The 17,140-nt window shown below is 42.0% G+C and overlaps 1 protein-coding gene across 1 annotated transcript; it reads right to left on the bottom strand.

Moving 5' to 3' along the window:
* Nucleotides 1-13,517: 13,517 nt before the first annotated feature.
* On the bottom strand, nucleotides 13,518-14,729 carry LOC135222371 (collagen, type I, alpha 1a-like). Its single transcript, XM_064260458.1, has one exon. It carries the CDS (start codon nucleotides 14,727-14,729, stop codon nucleotides 13,518-13,520), a length of 1,212 nt encoding a protein of 403 aa, XP_064116528.1.
* Nucleotides 14,730-17,140: the final 2,411 nt, after the last annotated feature.

Genomic DNA, 17,140 nt, shown 5'->3' with positions numbered 1-17,140 from the left:
CCTGAAATTTTGTTTTTCCACTTTTTCTCTTTCGCCATTATCTATGTAATAGTAAGAGGTATATTTTTACTGTTTTTTTTTATTTAAGTATCCTCTGAGTTTTTCGGCAACATATCAATATATACTTAGAACAACGGGATTTTCAATTTTTTCTTGGTCTGTTTCTTGCTTTCATCTGCCTTCATCATCTTGAGTTTCACTGACATTCATTTGAAATATTTCTGCTCTTTTGGTGTATATAGATTCTTAAGATATCGTCTCGTTCCTTCCCACTCTGTCAGTGATTGTCCTCGTTTTGCGTTGTTTCTTTGTGATAACAGCATTTGTTTCCGAATTCCTGCTTCTACATCTAATCTTTTGCTCTTTAGGCATGTTTTTATTATCCGTCTTCCCCATTTCAAGTTTATTTTGCCATAAATGTATTGATTATCATATCCTTTCCACCTTCATTTCTCATCCCTACACTTGGCATAATAATTCTTCTTGGTTGTCAACAGTTGTAGTGTACAAATATTTCAATACATTTTTTAATTGCTTAATTGCTTATACAATATGAGAGAGAGAGAGAGAGAGAGAGAGAGAGAGAGAGAGAGAGAGAGAGAGAGAGAGAGAGAGAGAGAGAATATTTAGATTTCTCATTGGAAGCCGGATGGACAACTTCTGACAGGTGTGTATGTGTTCATTATCGTTCATTTGTCATTTGTAAGGGATCCCTGCTCTGGTGTGAACAAGAAAAAAAAAGTCAGATTACTGAAGCGTTAATTTCTCTTACCTTCATCGAGGATAGAAGCTACTCATCACTTGTTTTGAATTTAGTTTTCACACTTTCCTTTGGGACTCTGTGCTGTAGTTCACAGAGGTTTCTATAGTTCATCTGCTACATCTGAAAAGGAAAATAAAATGTGAATAAAACCAGTGAATTCTTAATTTCAACCTGACGCATTACTTTTTTATATTTTATGAGCCAATTTACGTCACACGATTTGAATTTTAACGATTACTCGAGGAGTAAGTCTACAAACTACTTTGTTGTTGTTGCTGTTTGTTGTTATTGTTCTTTTTGCGTTGAGTTAAAGCTACAGGAATTTCAGAATAGGATACTTATGAATTATTTATTAGAAAAAAAGGTAAAAAAAAGTAATAATAATGTGCATGTTAAGTAGTACAGAAAAATTATTTATGTTAAAATGTAGCGTATTTGTTTTAATTTTCGTTGGTGAGACAACGCTCTATTTGACCATAGATTTTAGCAGGAGCCCCGGGTAAGCTGGAGGGCGCATCAAACCTTGTTCTTATTTCACTTTCGTCAACAGTAAACTGTTCGATTGAGAAGTCGTAATGCTTAAGCTAGATATAATTAAACTTATTTAATATTCATTCTATTTTCCAGGCAAGAAACTTTTTTAATAAATCATAATCTTTTCATTATCTAGAATTTCTGATACTCTGTCACTAAAGAATTTACTAATATTTGACTTTAAATATGTTTGTTAAATATGTTTGTTACTAAAGAATTTATTAGATATGTTTGTTACTAAAGAATTCATCAATATTTCACTTTAAATATGTTTGTTAAATATGTTTGTTACTGAAGAATTTATTAGATATGTTTGTTACTAAAAAATTCCTTAATATTTGACTTTAAATATGTTTGTTACTAAAGAATTTATTAATATTTGACTTTAAATATGTTTGATAATTAGTTTTGGATCTTTTTGTCACTCGCCTAAACTAATTACCCGATCAGACATTAATGATTCCAATTTACGAACAAGTAAAATTGATGTTAAACAACTTATTGATATTGAGTTGATGCTTGATGCTAATTTTCTTTTTGAAACCAAGATGAGGTCACATAGATATATCAGTATGATCTGATAAGCAAATGGTAAGGCTAATGACGAGCTTAACCATTGCTGTAAGAAGCCAATCGCTGTTAATTCATAGAACTAATTAACAGATCGCAATTCGTTTTCACGGAATGCACACAAAAGTACCCTTAGCATTAATCATCACTTTATAGAAAAAAAGAACCTTGCCCAACCTCTTGCATTTCGGAGGTCAAATTGGAATGACTGATTAGGGGAGCGAATTACATCGCTCTAATTACTTGATTATTGCAAACGGGCGAAATGAGTAACCGTCCAACTGGGTTAATTATCTGATCACCACTTTCATTTATGAGCAGGACTGGGATTATCACGTCATTCGTTCTATTTTTCTAGTTGTGTCAGAAACAACAGTATTTGTCATTCTGTCCTTATTTCGGTTGTCTTTTCTTGTCAATTGAATTTGCTAACAGATAACCTGTTGCCTATAATTTCTATTTCAGTTTTGCTCCCGAAATTGTGTGCTTTAATAAACACATTTCATAAATATGTACCTATTTAGCAGACGCTTTTGTCCTTCTGAACCTCAGGGCTTTGGTCAAATCGATTCTCAATTGAAACTGAGGATCGAAATGCTACTCTGCTGCTTATACTGTTAATAAAATGAGCATATTACTTATTTAAATGGCGTCCCATTGTCAATGTTATTCTTTAAATTCTACACATTTTCTAATTGTTTATCTTATATTTTTTCAGTGTCACCATTTGGCCCTATTGTGTTGACATCTGTTCACTTTTTTCTCAATTATCCTGTGAGGTTCCCCAAATTATATCCAAATAGTCTTAAAATAGTCTTAAAACAACGTGATTTTTTTCCGTGGGGTGGGGGGGGGGGCGTCGGGGGAGGAGGTGAGGGGTATTTTCTCTTGTAACTTTCTCTCATCTTGAAATTCATCCACATCAATTTGAAATGTTTCAGTCTTTTTGGTGTATATAGATTCTTTAAATATTATCTGGAATTTTCCCACTCTGTCAGTGACTGACCTCGTTTTGCATTATTCCTTTATGGTAACGGCATTTGTTTCGAGTTAATGCTTCTACATCTACTCTTTTGCTGTTCAGACATGTCTTTATCATCCGTCTTTCCCAGTTTATGTTCATTTTATCATAAACGTATTTTTTCTTATATCTCTTACACCTTCAACATTCATTCCTATAATGTAATTCTTAATTTTCAAAAATTGTGGTTTAAAAAATTACAAATTCTGTCTACATTGTTTCGACAATGAGAGAGAGAGAGAGAGAGAGAGAGAGAGAGAGAGAGAGAGAGAGAGAGAGAGAGAGAGATAATCTTTTATCTTTGTCGAAACCGGATGGACAACTCATGGCAGGTGTCTCTGTTCATTATTATTTAAACTGTAATGGAGATCTGCTCTGATATGAAAAAGAAAAGGACGTGTTGCTGAAGCGTTAATTTCTCTCACCTTCATCAAAGATGTAAGCTACCCATCACCTATTTTGACCGTAGGCTGTTTTGACATTTTACTTTGGGGCTCTTTGATGTATTATCTATTTCACTGCTATTTCCATAGTTCATTTGCTACATCTGCAAAGTTTTAAAAATAGAGATAGAAATAAGAATATATAAATTAAAGTTCTTTGTTTTGATTTAACGTATCTCTCTTATATTCTCCTTTTTTCAAGTATGTTTACTTCACACTATTTTCTTCTGTCCGTTATACACTTTCGTAAACAGTATCATATGCGGGTTAGTCTTCCTTATGCTTTTACTAGTTGTAATTAAAATCATCTTGTATTTATTGCATTTTCCTGATAAGAAACATGCAAAAATGAATGGCAAAAATGAATCCTTATGTTTTGTTACTAAGAAACAAATTTAAATATTTGAAATTGTTGTGTGTTGCCTGTTGGTTATCTGATTCGGGAGTTATAAGCCCATTTAATAAGCAAACAAACTAATGTTAAACATTTAGAGAGTTGATGTTAAGTTTTTCTCTTAAATCAAGAATCCTATTGATTAGGTTAAACAGATACATCATTATGATCTGATATGCAAATGGTAAGGCTAATGACAAGCTCAACCATTGTTGTAAGAAGCCATTCGCTGTTAAGTCAGGTGGCCAATTAACAGATCGTAATTTTTCACGGAATGCGCACAAAAGCCCCCGTTAACAGTATTCATCAATTTATAGCAAAAAAGGAAAAGAGGAAAAAAAAAAGCCTTGCCCAATCCCTTGCATATCGGAGGTCAAATTGGAATGACAGATTACGGGAGCGAATGACATCGCTCCAAATACTTGATTATTGCAAAGGGACGAAAGGAGTAACCATCCAACTGGGTTAATTATCTGATCACCACTTCCATTTATGACCAGAACTGGGATTATCACGTCAATCGTTCTCTTTTTTAGCTTCGTAAGAATATAATTTATTAATAAATAATCTATTCCCTATAATTTCTACTCGAGGCTGCTCCCGAATGTGTTAGCAAATATGAATGCATTTCGTATTTACGCATAGATATCTTGAAGTTTTTCGTCATTTTGTAGCCCCGGGGTTGTTTGTCAATTCCATTTTCTGTTGAAATGAACTTGTCTGGTCTTCCTTCTGACAGTTCGACTGAGATTTAACTTTCATTTTGATCGATATGTCACTGAGAAGGTATCATGCGAACCGCATCTCAACTTTTAACTTTTATTCACAGCGTCCCACTTGTTAGCGTTACATCTTATGAAGGTCTGGCACCCTCGGACCATTCTCCTGGACGAAAGCGTTTGATGTTATATTGCTGGAAAGAATAAACTGAGTGTGTCTGAGCTTACTATCCGGGTGCAACACAGGAATGCCCCGTGCCCTTACTACAAAAACGAGATAATCGGAGGTTTAACAAAATTCTGGTTTATCTGTGAAAATAAAAATGAACCTCACGTTATTGAGAGTCATTGATTGACTAAAATTTGTTTGTTTTTCACTGGATTCAGTTCCAAGAAAGCAAGACAATATGGTCGGATATTTAGAAGGAAAGGCTGCTATTCATTTACTGGGAAAGAGTTCTTTCATCTGGTTCGCTGATTCAGATCTCAGTTATCTTATAAGTATCCAAAATGATTTTTTACCTATATTTTTTCGTTATTTTACTTTGACCTCAATCACTCGGTGGAAAATGAGTTTTTCCGTATATTCTATCTCATCAAAACACAAACACGAAAAACAGAACCAATACGAAAAAAACTCATGATACCTTGAATATATTTCCAGATCTATGAAGAACCGAAAGGGGTATCTATTTCAGTTATTAATGAAAAGGTACATGAAACCTTTGATATAAATCGGTTTATATAAGCTTATTGGTGCCAGGTTTACGTTTTGTTGCGGACTCCTGTCTGTTTTACGCATTCATACGGACTTGGCGCATCCAAAATGTAATTAAGTCGGTTTGACAGCAGGTGACTGAACTTGTGGCCTTAACACACTTTCCCAGCGTCATTACTCGACTTCCTGCGCTTGATACTGGTAATTAGCGAATTAGACCAAGTTGAGTGGAACGAGAAGTGGCCAAAATCAGACAGGAGTTCACACCGATACGTACACTTGACACCAATAAACGTTTCTAAAGCGATCAGGCAGAGTGAAGATACCTTACAGCACGCGACTACCAGAAAGGTGAAATTCCCACATTCACAGGGAATGCCCAACACACACGTGTATATCCTTGCAAACAGAAAGAAACTGAATAAGGCAAGGAAAAATGCTATGCAGTAACTGATGACTGAATTTCAGGTATCAGCAAAATCTTGAAGTTAAAAGATATTTACTACAACAAAATATTATTCCCTTAAACAAAGGTATAAACCAAATCAAGAAAAGAAAAGTTATAGACTTGAAAAGATCATAACAGGAATATCTGGAAAAACGACAAAAGGAAAGAAAGGATAGGAGAGTTCTGATGAAAGTCGTGAAGCGAAAGAAAATCGATTACGGAAAGCGAATGCCAATAGTTTTCGTTTAGAAGGAGCAAAGAAGTTCTTAATTGAAATTTGGTATCAGTCACATTATATTGTTTTTACTGGGTGTTTTGTCTCCAAGCCAGAAACATTGTTCGAGAAAGTCGATTTCAATTCAGGATTTCAGAAGAGAAATTAGTCACTATTTTTCGCGACATTTCATTATTATATCTCTTGGAATAATTAAATGTTTTGACCTATCATTAATTGTTCCATCGGAGTTTTGTTCAATCATAAAGGCTCATATCAGTAAAAGATTAACAAAAGTATACAATTTTAGGAAATATACAATTGTAGGAAATATACAGTTGTAGAAAGATGTTTTGGAGTGCCAAATGATTCCATTGATCACTCAACATTTTGGAAGTATTCTTTAAATCTGAAACTGGCCAGCTCTTCGTGATAGGTCACATTTTCACCAGAAAGCTACTTTATTCACCAAAATTCTTGTTACTTGCTGTCATAGCTTACCTACGATCTATAATTTTGTTCAACTGATGGCTCACGCACAAAAAGACGAAAAATATAAGCACCTTCATTGCAATCACACTGTATACTTATGTCAACTTTATTTTCATGTATCAGCACAAGAAAATGAATGATCACATTCCACTCTATAGGCTCAACAGCACAGTATGGTAGGCTATTCACCTAGCCATACTCATTCCCGGTCTGTGAGCGATAGGTTTGCAGTGGCTGTACGTATTCACGAGGCTGTCATGAATTTAAAGATACCCGATATCCATTTCATTGTTTCTATCGTTTAATTGCCAATTACACCTATCATATGGACATCTGCCGAATATCGAATTGCAGAACAGCGTATCGAATTCGTTGGTGTTGATGTATTGACCTAGAATAGCGTGATGCAAAGATTTTACCGCTATCGTGTTATTTATTTAAATATCTAATTTAAATGTCATGGAAGTATTCAGAAATGCTGAATTCTGGATGAGGAGTCACAGTGACTCTTCTTGAGCAATGAACATCCCTGGATGTGATCGAATCTTGAATCCTATACCATCAGACTATCACAAGTCTGCTTTACCTGTAGGTTTGCCGCTACACCCAATGTCGATTGTCATTGGCGATAATTTTGATTCTTCAAAACATCTACGGTTTTCAATAGCTATTTGGCCAACATTATTTACTCAGCAGAAAACTTCTAAAAAAACTAAATTCCATGCAAAAACCAAAAGAAACGTCCAATATTATCACGAGGTGCAGGTTAACAATAGAAAACGACGGAAAAAAGCATCAGAAATTTGTATTTTCAATATCACCCGAGGGTAATTAAGTAATCTCGGATGAATTTCGCTGTAATCGTATAAACAAATGGCTCTTGTGATATTAAAAAACTAAACACGCTTGAAAAGAAAGAACATAAGGATTAGTCAATATTGACTCAACTGAGGAGAGAGAGAGAGAGAGAGAGAGAGAGAGAGAGAGAGAGGGTGTAAACAAGCTAAAGATATGTTCTGTAAAAATGGATAAACTAAAGCAATGGTACATAATATGGAAATAAACTTATCAGTTTCTGGTAACATGCAACTAAAAACGTACCAGTACACACGCGCGCGCACATACACACTGAGAGAGAGAGAGAGAGAGAGAGAGAGAGAGAGAGAGAGAGAGAGAGAGAGAGTACAATAAACATTCTAGAAAAGTATTCTACTAAAAAGCGGTCAGGAAATTAAATCAATAATCGTTATATAAGAAAATAAATTACGTCAGTAAACAGTTGTAGAACGAAGAAAAAAAAGAGAAGAAATTAAATCAATAATCGATATATAAAAACAAATCAGCCCAGTAAAGTTGTAACAGAACACAGTTGTGAAACCGGAAAGTAAAGATTGAAATGAAAAGAGAAACCGAAAAAAAAAATGAATCAGAAGAGGAGAGACGAGAAAGTTGTGATGAATAGGGGGATAAAAAGTTCAATATTCATTGCACAGGGGAAATGAAAATACTTTCGGCTGGAGTGAAAGAGGAAACCGGAACAGAATAGAAAACGTGTGATTTCCCTCCCCCCACCCCCCTCCCACCCCTCTGATTTTTCGTTCTAAAACACGAAAAATGATGAAAATACTTGTAAACAAGAGTGTTCATAAAGAAAGTCAAGCAGAAGAGGGATTGACAGTGTATATATATATATATATATATATATATATATATATATATATATATATATATATATTATATGATTATATAGATATATATATAAACACACACACACACACTATCTATATATATAGTATATATATATATATATATATGTTGTGTGGTGTGTGGTGTGTTGTTTGTATAGCACAGTCGTTATTATCACTATTGGTTACATAGTTATACTTCCATGCTCAGATCGTTCCGGAGTATCAATACACACATGTATATATATATATATATATATATGTGTGTGTGTGTGTGTGTGTGTGTGTGTGTGTGTGTGATATTATGTGTGGGCGTGTGTTTGTATGTTTGTATGACTCACTTCTAATGTATTAAACACAAGCATTTCTCTCAGTCTTCAAGGGTGAATCTTGGAGGGGTAAAAACTACTATATTCACTCACTTCCTTGTCTATCACTGTTTTGGAACCAAACTTCAATATCTTGGAAAGTCGAAATTAATATATCACATACGGTTTCAGCCAGAGCATATGTGTATTTATATGTGTATTTATATGTTTTTTTCTGTGTATAGCAACGTTAGCCTAAAACTTATCAATCAGAAGTCTCATTTTGCGTATCTAATATTAATTAACACAATATTTTGTAACAGTAATATAGAATAGTTTGGTTGAGTTATCTAAGTTAAAAAGAACCATGCTGATTAGTTAGACAAAAAATTGAACGAGAGCAATATAGTATCGTAATTCAATTAACTATTTAAATTATTTGTTTATATCTTATTTATTTTGTTTAACCGAAAAGTTATTACGTGGATAACTTGGATAATGAGATTAAAATGATAGAATACAATTAAGAATTTTTTTCAGATCTTGTAATATAGGAGCCAGACTTCAGTTTCTTACAAAGTCGAAATTAACATATCACTTACGGTTTCAGCCAGAATGTATCCGACTATCTATATGATACTATGCAATGTGTATTTATATGTCTATCTTTTGTGTGCAGCAACGTTAACCTAAGGATAGTGAACTCTATATTTACAGTTTCCGTCGTCCAGCCAGAGGCTAGAGCTTCTCTGTGCCTCGGCCATCTCGTTTATTCTTATACATCCGAACAATCGTGATGAAGTAAAAATTGATTCATGAGCTGTTGGCTTAAAATGATAAAGAAAACTAACATAAATAAATTGCTTCTATGACAACATAGTTGAGAGAGAGAGAGAGAGAGAGAGAGAGAGAGAGAGAGAGAGAGAGAGAGAGAGAGAGAGAGAGGTCAGAACGCAGGGACTTTCCCCTTCCAAAAGCGGATATTGTCTCTCAGTCGAAGCCGGAAGCAAAGGACTCGAACAACCCTTGAAAAGTGTCTATGTGTTCCGTTATTGCTTCAGTTATAATGGAGCTCTGTTTCTAGTGTGAAAATGGAAAAAGTTCAATAGATAAAATCGATATTGTTGAATTAATGTGTAAGTAAAATATTATTTACTCTGAAAATGCGTGGCTTACACACACGCAAACACACACACTCTACATATATATATAGATATATTATATATATATATATATATGATATATATATATATATAACTATATAATAGAATGTCTTTTTAATGTAATACAATATAATATGAACATAAAAGGCTATAACTATTTTAAACTTGCAACCATATATTTCGAGCACTTCCTTCTGTGCTCCTGATCACTAGTAAAATGTGGACATAGGATGCCTTACAAGAGTATATATACAAAAACATATGTAGGTTCACCAACAGAGACTCACTGCCACACCTACATATGTTTTTGTACATATATTCTTGTAAGACATACTATGTCCATATCTTATCAGTGATCATGAGCACAGAAGGAAGTGCTCGAAATATATGGTAGCAAGGTTAAAATAGTGTTTTATGGGCCTTTTATCTTCATATATATATATTTATATATATATATATATATATATATATATATATATATATATAATATATATATATATATATATATATATATATATAATGAACACCGCTTGAAATCTTGTCCAATTATGAGAATGATTCCGCAAAAAGTAATTACTCAGAAATGAATTAATATATTGATTTTTTTCATAATAACTATTCAGTATCACAAAATCTAAAAATAATTCTGAATTATATTTTAACATTTATCTCTCATTATCCTAGTTATCCATATAATAATTTTCCGGTCAAACAAAATAAATCAAAGATATAAACAAATCATTTCAATAATCAATTGAATGATGACACTTTTGTTTGTATTCAATTGTTCTGTAGCTAATCAGCAGTTTCTTCAGCTTAGATAACTCAACCAAACTACTATATATTACTGCGTTAATTAATTTTAGATGTGTAAAATGTGACATCTGATTGATATTTTTTAGGATACCTAATGTTCGAATTACTAACTTTCCTCTCCGGACTTTTTGTGGTTTTATTTTCTGGAATATCTGATACTTGAATATGGTTAACTTTCCTTTTGGTAATGAGTGGTGTTGGAATTTCGATAGGTCTCATTTTTGTTATGAGTAGTGAAATGTAATTTGTTGTTAAATGTAAGCTTTTCAGAGCCATTCACAACTTTCAATTACTCGATCGGACAGTCATGAATCCAATCAATTATCAAGTACGTTAATCTTTTAGGCAATTTACTTTTATTGAATAGAAGCTTAGCTTGTTTAAAAAAAACTGTTCATACTGATGAAGCTGAACAAACACTCATTACGTGTTCCAATTATGCAAATGACGCAGCTCATGTAAGTTTAACCCTCATTTTAACAAATCATTCGTTGGCAAGTCACGCAACCAATTAACAAATCGACAAACGTTCTCGGCGGAATGTATACTCATATGTCCGTTAACGTTGATCATCACTAAATAGCCCCCAAGGGCCCAACCCCCTCCATCACCCCCTAACCACCCCCGCCAATCCCTCACCCCCCACCCCCTACAATACGCCTCAGGGCAGCCCCCACAAAAAAAAAAGAGAGAAAACATTGCCCAATCTCTGTTCCATTTCGGAGGTCAAATTGCAACGACTGATTAGGGGAGCGAATTACATCGCTCTAATTACTTGATTATTGGAAACGAGCAAAATGAGTAGCTGTCCAACAAGGTTAATTATCTGGTCACTACTTTCATTTATTACCAGCGCCGGATTATCCCGTCATTTTTTTTTCTTTTGCATTCACCGGGTTAAACAGCGTTAAAGAATGCGTTTAATGACTGGGGGAAAACAGGAAACGTTGAAAGAGAAATTGTTTTGAAAATACTTATTAAAAAAGTAAGAGCGCCAGAAGCACCATAGCATATCTTTATCTAGAATAGATGCAAAATACCTAGGAGCTTTATAATAGGAAAATGTTTGCTATTTAAGTCATTGCGTGTCCAGCAATATAGTAATGTGACAAGAAACTAAAATTTCATTCGACACCCAGAATGAAAATGGTATTAAATAACGTGTTGTGATTGTTGGAATAAATTAAGTTTTATATCCTCAAAATAATGATTGCTTTTCAAGTTTTTAGTCTTTCTGCGTACAGAAAAGAGCCATCGATAACGTAAGCTAAGGTAACTCTGACGTTAGTGGGTTTTCTACCGATACGTGAAATGTTAAAAATAACCTACCCTCATCCAGCTGCAATTCAGGAAGGGTCAAGAAAGCTTCGGTGAACAGCAGTTCCGTCAGGCCACGTCTGCCAGATGCAGGTAACAATGAATAATCAAACATTCCTCAGACGAACCCGATCGGTTCTGTTACTACTTTATCATCAAACTGCTCAGAGTTGTTGGCGACAGAAAAATTTGAATCTAAGTTCATAAATTACAAAAAAGATTCTTGCAATGCCAGGTCACACTATTTTAAAAATAGTTTTCTGTAAAAGAAAACTATTGTCTGTCGGTCCGCACTTTTTATGTCCGCCCTCAGATCTTAAAAACGACTGAGGCTAGAGGGTTGCAAATTTGTATGTTGATCATCTACCCTCCAGTCATCAAATATACCAAGCTGCTGCCATGTAGTCTCAAAGGTTTTTAATCTATTTAAGGTTAAAGTCAGTCACGATCGTGCATCTGGCAACGCTATGGGACAGGCCATCATCGGGTCGTGGCTGAGAGTGATAAGACCAGTGTTAATGTATGGAGCAGAAACATGGGCTCTAAGAAAAGAGGAAGTAAAGCTTGAGAGAACAGAGATGAGAATGCTGAGTGGATTATGGGAATATTGCTGCTTGAGAGATTGGAAAATGATGAAATAAGACGAAGGGAATGCTTAGTAAGGAGTACAGAAGTGATAAGAGAGTCACGATTGAGATGGTATGGCAGTGGCTGATCTAAAAATCTTTCATATATATATATCCTAAGTGCCTCACTGCCGGGGCCTGAGCCGTGGCAGCCTGAGGCAGTCGCTTCACTGCCAGGGACCCAGGAACTGACAGCCCGAACCGGTCGCCCAACGGCAGGGACCCCACCCCTGGCGTTCTGACCTAGTAGCTTCCCCACTAGGGGCCCCACCCCTGGCGACCTGACCTGGTCACCTACCCGCTGGGACCCGTGGCGGACATCGTCCGTCCTGCCCGTCCCTGGACACATGGCGGACATCGCCCGCCGTCCTGGGATCAGTGGCGGATCCAGCCCGTCTGTCCCAGGAAACATGGCAGACATTGTCCCCTGTCCTGGGACACGTGGCGGACATCTGCTGCCCGTCCTGGGACCCGTGGAGGGCCCGGCCAGCCCGTCCCAGGACACATGGAGGACATTGCTCGCCCATCCTGGAACCCATGGCAGGCCCGGCCCGCCCATCCTGGGACACGTGGTGGACATAGCCCGCCTGTCCTGGGACCAGTAGCGGGCCCGGCCCGCCCGTCATGGGACACGTGGCTGGCCGTACCTGCATGTCCTGGGAGACGTGGCGGACATCTGCCATCCGTAACGGGACCCATGGAGGGCCCGGCCCACCCGTGGTGGGCATCTCCCGCCCGTCCTGGGACCCGTGGCGGACATCGCCTGTCCGTCCCGGGACCTTTGGCTGGCCTGGCCCGCCTGTCCCGGGACCTTTGGCTGGCCTGGCCCGCCTGTCCCGGGACACGTGGTGGACATTGCAGCTCGTCCTGGGACCTGTTGCAGGCCCGGCCCGCCTAACCCGGGACATGTGGATATCATTGCCTGCCAATCCCAGGACCCGTGGTGGGCCCGGCCCGCCCGTCCCAGGATCTGTGGCGGACATCGCCCTCCTGATCGGGGACACGTGGCAGACATCGCCCATCCGTCCTAGGACCCGTCACTGGCCCGGCCCGCCCCGCCCGTCTCGGGACACATGGCGGACATCACCCACCTGTACCAGGACCCGTGGTGGGCCCGGCCCACCTGTCCCAGGACCCGTGGCGGGCCCGGCACGCCCGTCCCAGGACCCGTGGCGGACATCGCCCGCCAATCCCGGGACACGTGGTAGACATTGCCCGCCCGTCCCGGGACCTGTGGCAGGCCCGGCCCGCCCATCCTGAGACATATGGTGGACATTGCTCGCCCGTCACTGGACCCTGGCAGGCCCCGCCCGCCCGTCCATGGACATGTGCCGGACATTGCCTGCCCGTCCCGGGACATGTTGTGGACATCGCTCGCCCCTACTGGGACCCGTGGCAGGCATGGCCCGCCCGTCCCAGTACGTGAGGCGGACATCACCTGCCCATACTGGGACAGTGGCTGGCCCGGCCTGCCAGTCCCGAGACACATGGCGGACATCGCCCGCCCGTCCCTCACCTATTGGCGTGCCCGACCCACCCATCCCGGACACATGGGGGACATCGACCGCCTGTCCCGGGACCTGTGGCAAGCCCGGCCTTCCCATCCCGGGACACATGGTGGACATCGTCTGCCTGTCCCGGGACCTGTGGCGGGCCCGGCCCACCCGTCCAGTGACACGTGGTGAACATCGCCCGGCCATCCTGGGACACGTGGCGGACATTGCCCGCCCGCCCGTCCCGGGACATGTGGTGGACATCGCTCCCCCCTCCCGGGACACGTGGCCGGCCCTACCTGCATGCCCTGGGACACGTGGCAGACATCTGCCGCTCGTCCCGGGACCCGTGGAGGGCCTGGCCAGCCCGTCCTGGGACAAGTGGTGGACATTGCCCACCCGTCCCGGGACACGTGGTTGACATTGCCCGCCCGTCCTGGGACCCATGGCAGGCCCGGCCCGCCCATCCGGGACACGTGGTGGACACAGCCTGCCTGTCCTGGGTCCAGTAGTGGGCCTGGCCCTCCTTTCATGGGACATGTGGCCAGCCCTACCTGCATGTCCTGGGACACGTGGCGGACATGTACCACCCGTCCCGGGACCCGTGGAGGGCCCGGCCTGCTCGACCTGGGACCCGTGGTGGGCATCTCCCATCTGTCTTGGGACCCATGGCGGACATCGCCTGTCCGTCCCAGGACCTTTGGCTGGCCTGGCTCGCCTGTACCGGGACACGTGGTGGACATTGCCGCTCGTCCCGGACCCTGTCAGGGGCCCAGCCCGCTCGTCTCGGGACACATGGCGGACATCACCCACCTGTCCCAGGACATGTGGCGGGCTCAGCCCACCTGTCCCAGGACCCGTGGCGGGCTCAGCCCACCTGTCCCAGGACCCGTGGCGGGCCCGGTCCGTCTGTCCCAGGACATCCACCAATCCCGTGACATGTGGCAGACATCCCCCGCCCGTCCCGGGACCTGTGGCGGGCCCTGCCTGCCCATCCCAGGACATGTGGTGGACTTTGCCCGCCCATCACTGGACCCGTGGCAGGCCCTGCCCGCCCGTCCCTGGACACGTGCCGGACATTGCCCGCCTGTCCCAGGATATGTGGTGGACATCGCTCGCCCCTCCCGGGACCCGTGGCAGGCACAGCCCGCCTGTCCCGGTACGCGAGGTGGACATCACCTGCCCATCCCGGGACCGTGGCTGCCCCGGCCTGCCCGTCCCGAGACACGTGGCGTACATCACCCGCCCGTCCCTCAACTCATGGCGGGCTCGGCCCGCCCATCCTGGGAGACATGGTGGACATCAACCACCTGTCCCAGGACCTGTGGCGGGCCTGGCCTGCCCGTCCCGGGACACATGATGGACATTGTCTGCCTGTCCCGGGACCCGTGGCGGGCCCGGCCCACCCGTCCCGTGACACGAGGCGGACATCGCCCGCCCGTCCCGGAACATGTGGCGGACATCGCCGCCCGTCCCGGGACATGTGGTGAACATCGCTCCCCAGCTAGCCTGTCCCGGTACATGTGGTGGACATCACCCGCCCATCCCGGGTCCATGGCGGGCCTGGCCTGGCCGTCCCGAGACACGTGGCGGACATCGCCAGCCCGTCCTGCAACTCTTGGCGGACCCGGCCCGCCCGTCCCGGGACACATGGCAGACATCACCTGCTTGGCCCGGGACCCGTGGTGGGCCCGGCCTGCCCGTCCCGGGACACGTGGCGGACATTGCCCACCCGTCCCGGGACCCATGGCGGGCCCAGCTCAGCCGGCCCATCTCCTGGCACCTCCACGAATCCTACTCAGTTCTTTCAATTCTTCAGGGGCTTTTCTTAATCCTGTTTCTTCTCCTGGCACCTCCACAAATCCCTTCATTCTCTTCATCGTTTCTATAATCCTCCCCTTCTCTTTCCCTTCCAAGGATCAATAAAACTCTAAGAAAACATTTTAACATATTTATTTCCTTCAAGGATTAATAAAGCAAACTTATTACAAAATAAGCATCAAAGATTCCATACAACAAACATTCTCCTCAAAATTTTCGCATCTGATCCGTCTTTGTGAGGCCAGCGCAGTCTTCATCGCGTCATTCCTTGAAGATGGACAGCTGCTTCTGCAGTTTCCAGTTGTTCTCCTCCAGGCATCTTTAATTCTCATTGAGGTTCTTCAGGTCGCACACCAATTTCTCCTTTGCTCTTCGCACCTGTCGAACTTCATCTTCCAGCTGGTCGTTCCGTTCGGCCTGGACACCGGCCTTCCTCTCCACCGACTCCAGGCGACGATTTCCTTCCTCTAGAAGGCAATGCCAACTCGTTCCTCTGCACTTTCGCCGCCTCAACTTTACACTGGAGTCCAGTGGAGGCTTTCTACTTCTCTCTGCTGGCGCTGGAACTTCAACTCGAGGTCTTTCCTGTCGGATTCCAACTTTTCAGTTGCGTCTTTTTGTTCCTGGATGAGCCTCGCCATCCGCGCCGCTGAAGCCATCTTTAGCTGCAGGTCTTTCTCCTCCTGTCGTAGGAGTTTCTCGAGTCCCTCAAGCAGGCAGTTTGCCTCTGCCAACTGTCAATCACATCCTTTATCCTCTAACATAGGCCATCGTTTCTCTGCCCAATATCCTTAGCGATGCCCCTCAGCTGCTGGTTTTCTTCTGCCATCTTGAGGATCTTGTCTTCCAGCTGGTGTTTCTCACTCTTCTCTTTATCGTTCTAGCTTCGAGCGAGCGGGCCTTGTCTTGCCAGGCTTGCTGTTGCAACACCTCTTGAGTGATCTGGTTGGCACGAGTGCGTTCTTTCCTTCCGCTCGCCTTCTGCATCTCTTCATAGTAGTTGAGCGAGCCTCTGTTGCAGCTAAAGAATTTTCCTGTCCAAGTTCACCCGCTGCTCTCTCTGGATGGCGTCTTGAAAGGCCGCAATTCTCTCGTTCAGTTCCCTTTCCTTGGCCTGTTCAGCTCCATCCTCATCAGTCAGGAGAGAAATCTCACCAGCGAATAGGTAGCCACAGCAAACTAGATGACCGATCCCTCGTATTTCGAACAACATCTGGATAACAACGTCCCAGCAACAGCTGCTGCCAAGGCCAGGTAAGGCCACATTCTCTTCAAACTGGAATCCATATCTGAAGTATCTAGTCATATACTCTCATCTCTCTCTCTCTCGATTTTTCGCCGATTTTCTATATTCCACGAGAGATATTATGATTTATCAAAATATAGCAGGAATGATTCTGAAAGAGTTTTAGTTATGTCTTGTCTCTTGGTGTTATAAATTACTAAACTCTCTCTCTCCTCTCTCTCTCTCTCTCTCTCAAGTTTGCAAGAATATTAGGGATTTTTGCAGTGCATATCTTTTTTGTTTGTTTGCTCTCTCTCTCTCTCTCTCTCTCTCTCTCTCTCTCTCTCTCTCTCCCGTGCGGTTTTTTTTA

Source organism: Macrobrachium nipponense, chromosome 3 (genome assembly GCF_015104395.2).
Source record: "Macrobrachium nipponense isolate FS-2020 chromosome 3, ASM1510439v2, whole genome shotgun sequence".
Taxonomy (NCBI): Eukaryota; Metazoa; Arthropoda; class Malacostraca; order Decapoda; family Palaemonidae; genus Macrobrachium; species Macrobrachium nipponense.
The sequence above is the reverse complement of the archived record's forward strand: the minus strand, read 5'-3'. Positions and strand labels throughout refer to the sequence as shown.

Coding starts and splice junctions, on each gene's coding strand:
- LOC135222371 (XM_064260458.1), bottom strand. CDS start 14,729: ATGTCCTGGGATGGGCAGGCAGGGCCCGCCACAGGTCCCGGGACGGGC.